Here is a 10,896-nt window from a genome sequence, read left to right as displayed (position 1 = left end):
ACATATAGGAAGAGTGAACAGTGTACATATTATCTTAGGTTGTCTGTTTACTTTAGTAACACTGAGTTGAACGCTGCTGCATCTCTCTGATAAACACACACACACACACACACAGCCATATCATCGGCAAGACAACTGACTCTCCCATTCAATTGCTGTATCTTCAGTTGCTGTCATGAATTCAGACCGTCCACACAGCACAGACATGAACTAAATGACAAGCTCATGCTGATTCTTCATTCTCATTATTATACAATAAGATTAAGGCAGGAATGGCATCCTCAACTTGTTCTGCAGAGCAGAGGAGACAGCATAGACTTGCTTCATTTGGGTAATGCTAAGTCATTGCCTGTCATCATCACTTAGTGTCTCAGTGTCCTTGTGCTTGCACGCGCACACACAAACACACACACACCCTCTCCTTCCCCCGAGAGAGACTGGGGCAGTAATGTTCAGTCAAGAGGAACAGTGACCCCACATGTGATGGGAGTCCAACCCAGCAGCAGCCACAGAGGAACAGGAGGAAGGAGTGACAAGTTGATTGCTTTCTTAAACTTTTTCAGCTCGAGACTCGAATGAGAAATGCACCGTCCTCCTGTGAACCAAATTGTACCCAAACGACCCAAATGAAGAAGAATTACCGTGTGATTATCAATGTATTATCATAACTCTCAACCAACCTCTCACAGTCCCACTTTGGGTCCTGACCCATAGTTTAAGAAACATTGCTTTAGACTTTACTAAGTGACAACAATTCATGAATTAAAATGTGAAATCAAAACAAGATGTGTAATGATGATGTCAGCGCAGCAATATTTCCCTCTAGTGGAGTCATCATACCGTAATACACATGACATTGCCACCAGGAAGACAACTCATTGGTATGGGGTGTGGTGGGTTGGACCACACTGAAAAACAGCTGGCTGTGCAGTATTATTGGTAAACATGGTGCACGACTGTATCACTGATTGTCCTTGTCATACCCTCTCCTGTATGGATGCAATCTCAATCATATTCAGCATGGTAAAATGCTCAACAACAAAAAACAATGATTAGAACAGGGGATATGCCAAGCTGGGAATGTAGTGGTCTCAAACACAAGAAAACAAACATCCAGAGATGAGAAGAGATTAAAAGATATCACACTTTAAACATTGTCAGTTTTGAGATATAATGTTCCAATTGGTTGCAATCCCCTAGGGTTTCATAGTACACAAACACAACCACAAACATTATGCTATCTGAAATCACATACACATTATGCTAGCTCTGGTACATCTCACACACAAATATTGACTTGTGTTTATTCTTAAAGGGTAGTCAGGGCCTGTGTATACCAGCCATTTCCAACACTCCATAATATACTGGGTACAGCCAGTGCTGATAATGCTGGGTTGTGTCTGTTGGTGTATGAGTCAGACCCAGGGCCACTGCTGCACACTCTTAGAAAACGAGGTGCTATCTAAAACCTAAATCGGTTCTTTGGCTGTCTCCATAGGAGAACCCTTTGAATAACCATTTTTGGTTCCATGTAGAACCCTTTCCACAGAGAGTTCTACATGGAACCAAAAATGTTTCTACCTGGCACCAAAAACGGTTCTCCTATGGCAGGTATTCCCAAACTGGGGTACGCGCAATGCCATCGGAGGTACGCCAAATACAAATGTGATTCACATTTTTAAAAATTGCATTTATATTTTCCAACGGGCCTATACATTTGGGTGAGGTTTTTTTCTCGCCTGAGTAGCCTCGTTTTACTGCCAAAAATAAAATTAAACCATCTAGTGTTCAGCGAAATAAGATCACAATGTCAAATACAGGTAGTCAAATAATTAACATCCAATCACATTAACCGTTACTCTCTCGTGGGAATTCCACTAAAAGTCCATATGTAGCCAAACGTAGCTGCTGCTCATGTTGGTATCTATAGTGATGGCGCAAAAGCCATGACAGGGAGACATAGTGGAGTGGTAACGCGCGTGCAAGCAGATGCTCCCAACGCCACTTAGGTACACTGCAGCATCCACCAAGAGGCTCTTGTTTTTTCTCGCCTGAATGATCTGAATCTAGGATTACAGGTACTCTTCGCAACTATATTCAATGTGCAAAACAAAATTGACGCTATGATTAAGAAGTTGGAGCTCTTCTCTGTCTGCATTAACAAGGACAACACACAGGTCTTTCCATCAATATATGATTTTTTTGTGTGCAAATGAACTCAAGCTTACGGACAATGTCAAATGTGATATAGCGAAGCACCTGAGTGAGTTGGGTGCGCAATTACGTAGGTACTTTCCCGAAACGGATGACGAACAACTGGATTCCTTATCCCTTTCATGCCCTCCCTCCAGTCCACTTACCAATATCTGAACAAGAGAGCCTCATCGAAATTGCAACAAGCGGTTCTGTGAAAATGTAATTTAATCAGAAGCCACTGACAGATTACTGGATTTGGCTACACTCAGAGTATCCTCCCTTGGCAAATCGAGCTGTTAAGACACTGATGCCCTTTGCAACCACGTACCTACAGTATGTGAGAGTGGATCCTCGGCCCTCACTAGCATAAAAACGAAATACAGGCACAGACTGTGTATGGAAAACGATTTAAGACTGAGACTCTCCAATACCACCCAACATTGCAGAGTTATGTGCATCCTTTCAAGCACACCCTTCTCATTAACCTGTGGTGAGTTATTCACAATTTTCGATGAACAAATAAGGTTTTATATGTAAGATGGTTAAATAAAGAGCACAATTATTGATTACTATTATATTATTATTTGTGTCCTGGTACTATAAGAGCTCTTTGTCACAGCGTGCGCTGACCCTGGTGCTATAGGGGGTATGCAGCTGCAGGTTGAATGTTTGAAGGGGTACGGGACTATAAAAAGTTTGGGAACCACTGTACTATGGGGACAGTCGAAGAACCCGTTTGAAGAAAAAAAAATTAATATAATAATATTATAGAAAAATAAGTCTATATACAAAGTGAGCAAATGAGGTGAGATAAGGGAGGTAAAGGCAAAAAAGGCCATGGTGGCGAAGTAAATACAATATAACAAGTAAAACACTGGAATGGTAGGTTTGCAGTGGAAGAAAGTGCAAAGTAGAAATAGAAATAATGGGGTGCAAAGGAGCAAAATAAATAAATAAATAAATACAGTAGTGGAAGAGGAAGTTGTTTGGGCTAAATTATAGATGAGCTATGTACAGGTGCAGTAATCTGTGAGCTGCTCTGACAGCTGGTGCTTAAAGCTAGTGAGGGTGATAAGTGTTTCCAGTTTTAGAGATTTTTGTATATGTTCCGCATAAAGTCGAACAACAACATTGATGAATATGCTGATTCGGTGAGCGAGTTTATTAGCAAGTGCATCAGTGATGTTGTACCCACAGCGTCTATTAAAACATTCCCCAACCAGAAACCGTAGATTGATGGCAGCATTCGCGCAAAACTGAAAGCGCGAACCATTGCTTTTAATCAGGGCAAAGTGACTGGAAACATGACCGAATACAAACAGTGTAGCTATTCCCTCCGCAAGGCAATCAAACAAGCTAAGCGTCAGTATAGAGACAAAGTGGAGTCGCAATTCAACGGCTCAGACAGGAGAGGTATGTGGCAGGGTCTACAGTCAATCACGGACTACAAAAGAAAAACCAGCCCCATCGCGGACCACGATGTCTTGCTCCCAGACAGACTAAACAACTTCTTTGCACGCTTTGAGGACAATACAGTGCCACTGACACCAAAACCTGTGGGCTCTCCTTCACTGCAGCCAATGTGAGTAAAACATTTAAACGTGTTAACCCTCGCAAGGCTGCAGGCCCAGACGGCATCCCCAGTCGTGTCCTCAGAGCATGCACAGACCAGCTGGCTGGTGTGTTTACGGACATATTCAATCAATCCCTATCCCAGTCTGCTGTTCCCACCTGCTTCAAGAGGGCCACCATTGTTCCTGTTCCCAAAAAAGCTAAGGTAACTGAGCTAAATGACTACCGCCCTGTAGCACTCACTTCCGTCATCATGAAGTGCTTTCAGAGACTAGTCAAGGACCATATCACCTCCACCCTACCTGACACCCTAGACCCACTCCAACTTGCTTATCGACCCAATAGGTCCACAGACGACGCAATCGCAATCACACTGCACACTGCCCTAACACAAGAGGAATACCTATGTAAGAATGCTGTTCATCGATTACAGCTCAGCATTTAACACCATAGTACCCTCCAAACTCGTCATTATTTCATTTAAAATATTATGTAAAAGAGACATTTTGTCCTGATGTAAAAATCAGAGATCTTGAATTAGTGTTGCCCATCCACACAGAGCTTACATATTTTACATGGCCCATTTCAGCAGCTATCTCTGCTATCCCCCACCGCATAGGGAAATTCATTCTCATCTTGATCTGGGTCGTGTTTCTAGCCTGCAGCGGACACACTCTGAACTGTGACAACACATTCATGTAGCAATGTGCCACAAACAATTAGTAAACAACTGTAATACAGAATGACAGATGAGACATTCTGTACTAACCTCTGGTTAACTCTTAAGAGTACAGTTGCCTTGATGCAGAGGGCATGTTTGGGACAAGACATGGAAATATCTATGTTATTTCTTGGTTGCTGGGTAAGAAAAGACAATGCGGAAATTATATTATGATTGATGGTTCCATAGAGGAATGTTTTCTGTGAAAGTGGCCATGGATATGCAGCACTGGGCTGTCAATGGCCCAGTATATGCCTTAGAATTACATTTATATTCTATATTATATTACGTGGTGTTGAAAAGACAGCTCCGACATTCAGCCAGTTCTAGAAATCTCACCGATAAAGACACATTTTACCACAATAGGTTATCATCACACTTTGTAAGTAGCCTAGCTGACTAATAAAGGGAACATTGAGTATTTTATCTCATAGGCCTTCACCAGGAAGACTAGCGGGAATCAACTAAACTACTGCACATTGCAACGTAAATCATTTCTATGATTTGATGTGCATATGATATGTATACTCTTCCAGTCTCTTTTCCCAAAAGAAAATAGCACCGGATTGCAATGTAAATGTCCGTATAATCCGTCTGACTGCATATTTCAAGACATGACATATGAGGATGCAGTGAGATACCCGATGGGTTGGACGATACTTTTCTCGTCAATCCTGTTGAAAAAACATATACTTAAAAAACGGAAATCCAATCCTCCATCCTTAACACAATGGACAGGTCAAATGCTTTATTATCTAAATGTTGAAAGTATGTGGGCGACAGAGAGAAACAAAATGAGGCAGTTTGAGGCCATGTTGCGAAGAGTGATGTGGGTGCTGGAGATGGGGGTGTGAGTAGGTGGGTCTGGGCAGAGGTGATGTTGTGGATATTTGTGTGCATCTGTATGTTGTAGTTTGTATGCGTATGTTTTGTATTGTTTAAAAAAGCATTATGATTTTCAGTATGCGTTATTAGTTATAAACATCACACACTCTTTGAATCCGTAGCACACTGAATGTAGCAGGTAGAAATGTCATGTCATTAGAGTTTAGGGACTGTAAAGAGCTAATACAGAATTTAGCTACAACACAACTCTATTCTTTTGGATCTCCACTGTCCAGATGGAAAATCTGGGCCTAATCTTAGCGTTAGCATGTACTATACGGTTGATGTCCCTTGGTGGCCTATGATAATAAGTAAACAGTGCCCCCTTGTGGCAGGACACCACTACTTTCTGAAGCAAATTGATTTTCTGATACAACAAAACAGCTGGCCTATCACACGTTAGAAGGGTTAAATTGTTATTTTGTTGGAGGAAAACCTGACTAATTGTGTTGCCTGTACTGAACAATTGGGTTGCCCGCACCAAGTTATTTTCATGAGGGTTGCAACCAGAGCGGTTGCAGGGTCATAGCTTGAAGGGATTTTGTAAAATGAACATCAAAAGTAGATTTTTGTATTTTATTTTAGATATCCCTAACTCGTTCCCTAACCTTAACCTGCATAAATTCTCCTAACTTGCTACGAAAAGTCAAATCTGACGTTAATTTGATCCGGTTTCCAGCCAGCGTTGCAGACAGTAGCGCCATGAGCGCCCCTCCAGCGCGTTAGGTGGCAGTAATGCGCTCACGAGCTGCTCATAAGAGAAACTAAAGAACAAACAGTCGTAAATGGAAAAATGGCTGCTCCTGTTGGATGTGATCACTACGTACGCAGCTGTTTTTTGAAAGTGAGAAATTGTTTTTATTTCTACGAGCTATTAATTAAGACTGTTATTGATTGTCTTATTCATGTTTACTGCTTTATAATAGCTAACGTGGTTTGCACTGTCATACCAGACTTATAAACATAGCTAGCTACTAGCAAGCTAGCGCGTTTGGTTGCTGGCTAAATTGCTAACGTTAGCTGTATGAAGAGGACATTGAAATATGTTAGGTCATGAATCGGGAATTGTATAGTTGTAAGTATTGTTTTTGCATTTTAAATTAATGTAACATTAGTTTGCTTGGTGTCATTCGTATATAGCTAGCCATGCTTGCTATCTGAATAACGTTAGCTAGCGATCGACTTGTCATGGTCTTAAATCAATGGTTTGCAAGCTAACGTTACTGTAAATTCATGTATGCACATGAGCAGAATGTTCAGCTAAGTTACATCATAGAAGTATAATTCTTTGTAATTGTAGGGTTAACATCTATCATCATGAAGAAGAGGCAACCCTGAGGTTGCTGTCACAGGGTTGGGACTACCAAGTACCATGATCACCAACAACTGTCAGTCAAATGAATGTAATAATAAATTACATTTGTAAAGCGCTTTTGATTATACAAGAATAATGTCAAAGTGCATAAAATAACAGTTAAACTTTTTTACAAAAAAAATTATGTATATAACCATATCATAAAAGCAACAATCAAAGTATTGGAGGAAGGGTAGACCAGCTGAAAGGCCTGCTTTAAAAGAGCCAACAGTCTGAACAGCTCTGAGATTGTCAGGAAGGAGTTCCAAAGGTATGGTGCGTGGAAGAAAAAGGCACGGTCCCCCATGGAATGTGTTGGTTTGTTTCTCAAGCCCTGCCCAAACTTGTTTATGTCCCCCAGGCTCCATGTTGTGGTAAAGCGTATGTTTGTCGCCTGTGTCATGATGCTGAAGAGGACCATCAAATGGACCGCTTCCTGGTCAAAGAGGTGCAGTGCTCAGTCTGCAACACAGTACAGCAGGTAATTCTGTTAGAGGGGAACTGTTGTCAGTCTCTGAGTCCCATCTATACTGTTCATTCAACATATCAATATGGTCCCATTGTTTGTCCCATTTAATTTCTTACATCTGGTTCTTCTTTCAGGCACAAAAAACCTGCCAGGAGTGTAATGTTACATTTGGGGACTATTACTGTGATATCTGTCACCTGTTTGATAAAGACAAGAAGCAGTATCACTGTCAGCCCTGTGGAATATGCAGGTGAGTAACTCTGTCCTGTTGTTTGACATATACATCCATATATAGTTCACCCAAGTTCATCAGCTGATATGTCTGACCAGCTTCTGACCTCCAGCATATTTTAGATTTCAATTTTTTTTGCAAATATTGGTGTCTTAAAACACTTGAATAGCATATCAAATATGTATGGTTATGTACTCCTGCAGGATTGGACCAAGGGAGAAATACTTCCACTGTCAGAAGTGCAATCTCTGTTTAGCCAGTGATCTACGAGGAAATCACAAGGTGATTGTCAACCTCCACTATGACCCTTATTATATTTGTCGCTGGTCTGTAAATTGTCAATTCCATGGTAATGGAATTACGCTGAGTCTCAGATTTTTCACTTTCAAATATATACCAAACAAAATATTGATTTCAAAGTTTAGCAAACCGTACAACTCTAAAATCAATGGTTTTTGTTTGGCATATATATTTATGTGAAAATTCTGAGTCTCAGCGTAATTACGTTACCATGGAATTGCCCCAATACAATACTGCTAATGCCATGGCTCTTGTCTTTCACTTGATTTATTTGTACAATACTTTTTTTTGTTTCAGTGTGTTGAAAATGTTTCAAGACAGAACTGCCCAGTGTGTATGGAGGTAAGTTAATGAATAGTAAGATCAGTTAAATGATTGCTGTGCATTTCACTTTTATGATGTTGTTTAGTATACACTGAGTGTACAAAACATTAAGAACACCTGCTCTTTTATGACAGACTGACCAGGTGAATCCAGGTGAAAGCTACGATCCCTTATTGATGTCACTTCTCAAATCTGCTAAATATTAGGAAAGTTTTCCTAATGTTTGGTATACTCAGTGTACAATATTGTTTTATAGGAATTCACAACCTGTATTTGGCAATTTCATAAGTACTTTAACTCATACAGTTTATAATCAATACATACATAATGTTTTGTCCTCTCTAACTAAGGATATGCACACATCAAGAATAGGAGCTCACGTTCTTCCGTGTGGCCATCTTCTACACAAGTATGACATTTCATTATCCTATATGACCCCCCTCAAAAAAATTGCATTGATGCCACTGTTAATCTGATGGCTGATACAGCAGGTGCATTAGTGGAGTCTTATTTAGTCTTGTCTTCTGGTCTATGGAACGATTTTTAGAATGTTCACTGGTTTTCTTTGTTTTTCAGAACTTGCTTTGATGACATGGTCCGAACTGGGTAATGTCCCTATTCCTTTTCAAATATTGTGCTACTAATCATATATGAATCCTAATTACTTTAAATAACTTATAAATCATATAATCTGCATGACTTTCATATAAGCAGTGACCTGTGTGACCAGGAATATTGCCTCTATATTTCCTCTTCAGTGCGTATCGCTGCCCACTCTGTATGCACTCGGCCTGGAATATGGAGGACTCCTGGGAGCAGATGGACAAAGATATGGCTCAGTCACCCATGCCCACTGAATACCAGGATGCCATTGTAAAGGTATGACACGCATGTATTCATTTTGAATGTGAAATGGAACTTTACAACAAACAAAAAAAACATGCTGAACTCTTGTGGTCCCTTGTGTTCTGGGATCCTGTGACTACCCTGATCTGGTGTAGATTTACATTGGTTTATTTAATGGGAGTCACTTCAAGCTTGTATATTTGGATATGAGGGATATTTAAACTTCCTTTTTGAAGTTTCAGTAGTAAGCATTACTTCTGCTTCATGACACGGTTTGCTCAGCCTTTCCTTTCTCTTTTTCCCTAACTGTAGATCATATGTAATGACTGCCAAACCCACTGTACAGTGCCTTTTCATGTTCTGGGAATGAAGTGCAGTGGCTGTGGGTCCTACAACACAGCACAGGATGGGGGACTGATACAGCAACTCCAGGAGCCACAGCCCCAGGAGCCACAGCCCCAGGAGCCACAGCCCCAGGAGCCACAGCCCCAGGAGCCACAGCCCCAGGAGCCACAGCCCCAGGAGCCACAGCCCCAGGAGCCACAGCCCCAGGAGCCACAGCCCCAGGAGCCAGAGCATAAGCCCCAGTCCCCAGTGCCAGAACCATAGAATTAGAATATCTATCATTTATAATTCTATGGAGAAAACATTAGGAATCCACCCCATAGTTATCTCTCTGCTCCACCCTATTTCCCCAGTCTACACAGACTTAACTATACTATCCACATCTTTCCCAACGTTGCTCTGCCAAGAGTACAGTTAGTCATGCCTGGGTTCCAGAACCTGGTTCCAGGTACTTGGGGTCCTAAACTTTTATCCACAGTCTAGTGTGTTGTACAGCAGTTTTGGGATTGAATTTCTGTTATTACATACCCATTAAAAAGCCATTGCTGTTGAACTATTTGTTTCTCAGATAAAAAGCCAGCAGAGGAGAATTGTGAAGGAGGAATATTTTTTTTTTATAGATTCTCCGGTACCTTTTGTATACTTTTTAGCCAGTAGTTCTGAAAGTAGAACTCGCTAGCCAAACGTGGTCCCCGAAAATTGCGCACTGCGTGACGTACAGATATGTGCACCACATCATTGCTCTCTGCTGTGTTTGGTGAGCCATTGGTCCCGCCCTGCAACCTCATTGGATAACGCTGGGCAGACCTCTTGTTGGCTGTCACTCAAATGTGAGGGGCTGAAGCTTATTGACTAGAACTCAAATTGCTAGGCGGTTGGCCCACTTGGGGGGGAATGGATGGAAAATGGAGTGGAACAGCTTCAAGAAAACAGTTGCTTTCAAACTAGGGATTTCGTGGCTAATTAAGGCAAGACAGTAATACTGCTCCTATTGACACATTCAGTCCAAAGCGGGAGGTTTAAAAAATACTTTCTTAGTCGCCAAAGTACCGGAGCATGTCTTTAATGTGGAAATCAGATGCCTATAAAATCTAATATAGTCAGCCACACAATTTATTTTCCCATTTTGTCCCAAGTTGGAATGGATTCATATTTGTCAATATCGCTTTCACAAAATGTGTGTATATATATAAAAATTGTATATGTTTTGTGATGAGTTTGCCAATGTTTGAGCGGCTTTGCATGTCTAAAAGCCTAACTAAATGTTTTAGACTGACATTTTACAATAGTAATGGGATTTAATGTTTATTTGTAAAACTCGGGTATTTAAAAAATATTTTATATACTGTGTAACATCAAATCGTGTTCATTCCATGTATGAGCTGAATATACATTTTACTTAGTCCTGTGGATTATCATGAATAACACATGTATGTAAATTATTGAATAAATACTGCAGTTAGACAATGGCTGTTGGCAACTATATCTCACTCCATGCTTAACTCATATTGTTGGTACTGTTGCTCAAACAAAGGAGAGAAGTGGAGTATGAAAATATTGCATCTGTATTGCCATTGGTGTCATTTATTGATGCAGGTGTTGGGATTCAGTGACATTTTAACGTAACTAATAATAAATACCCATGATTGTGA

The 10,896-nt window shown here is 40.7% G+C and overlaps 1 protein-coding gene across 3 annotated transcripts; it reads left to right on the top strand.

Annotated features, from left to right (window-relative positions):
• Positions 1 to 6,095: 6,095 nt before the first annotated feature.
• Positions 6,096 to 10,896, top strand: LOC115164786 (RING finger and CHY zinc finger domain-containing protein 1). Of its 3 annotated transcripts, none has more exons than XM_029717581.1 (9): positions 6,096 to 6,218; positions 7,090 to 7,209; positions 7,332 to 7,447; positions 7,633 to 7,711; positions 8,027 to 8,071; positions 8,404 to 8,462; positions 8,630 to 8,659; positions 8,812 to 8,932; positions 9,212 to 10,896. In XM_029717581.1, the coding sequence occupies exons 1-9, from the start codon at positions 6,168 to 6,170 to the stop codon at positions 9,506 to 9,508; spliced, it is 918 nt and encodes a 305-aa protein (XP_029573441.1). In that variant the 5' UTR covers positions 6,096 to 6,167; the 3' UTR covers positions 9,509 to 10,896. The 3 variants fall into 3 exon arrangements, with proteins under 3 accessions (XP_029573441.1, XP_029573443.1, XP_029573442.1); XM_029717583.1 differs by lacking the exon at positions 6,096 to 6,218 and adding an exon at positions 6,286 to 6,449; XM_029717582.1 differs by lacking the exon at positions 6,096 to 6,218 and adding an exon at positions 6,573 to 6,777.

The sequence above is a fragment of the Salmo trutta genome, chromosome 27 (genome assembly GCF_901001165.1).
Source record: "Salmo trutta chromosome 27, fSalTru1.1, whole genome shotgun sequence".
In the NCBI taxonomy this organism is placed as follows: Eukaryota; Metazoa; Chordata; class Actinopteri; order Salmoniformes; family Salmonidae; genus Salmo; species Salmo trutta.
The sequence above is the reverse complement of the archived record's forward strand: the minus strand, read 5'-3'. Positions and strand labels throughout refer to the sequence as shown.

What these genes read in the sequence shown, in the direction of transcription:
- LOC115164786 (XM_029717581.1), top strand. Translation starts at nt 6,168, where the DNA reads ATGGCTGCTCCTGTTGGATGTGATCACTACGTACGCAGCTGTTTTTTG. An exon ending in TCTGCAACACAGTACAGCAG is followed by an intron (nt 7,210 to 7,331) that starts GTAATTCTGTTA and finishes TTCTTCTTTCAG; the next exon opens with GCACAAAAAACCTGCCAGGA. An exon ending in GATGACATGGTCCGAACTGG is followed by an intron (nt 8,660 to 8,811) that starts GTAATGTCCCTA and finishes TTTCCTCTTCAG; the next exon opens with TGCGTATCGCTGCCCACTCT.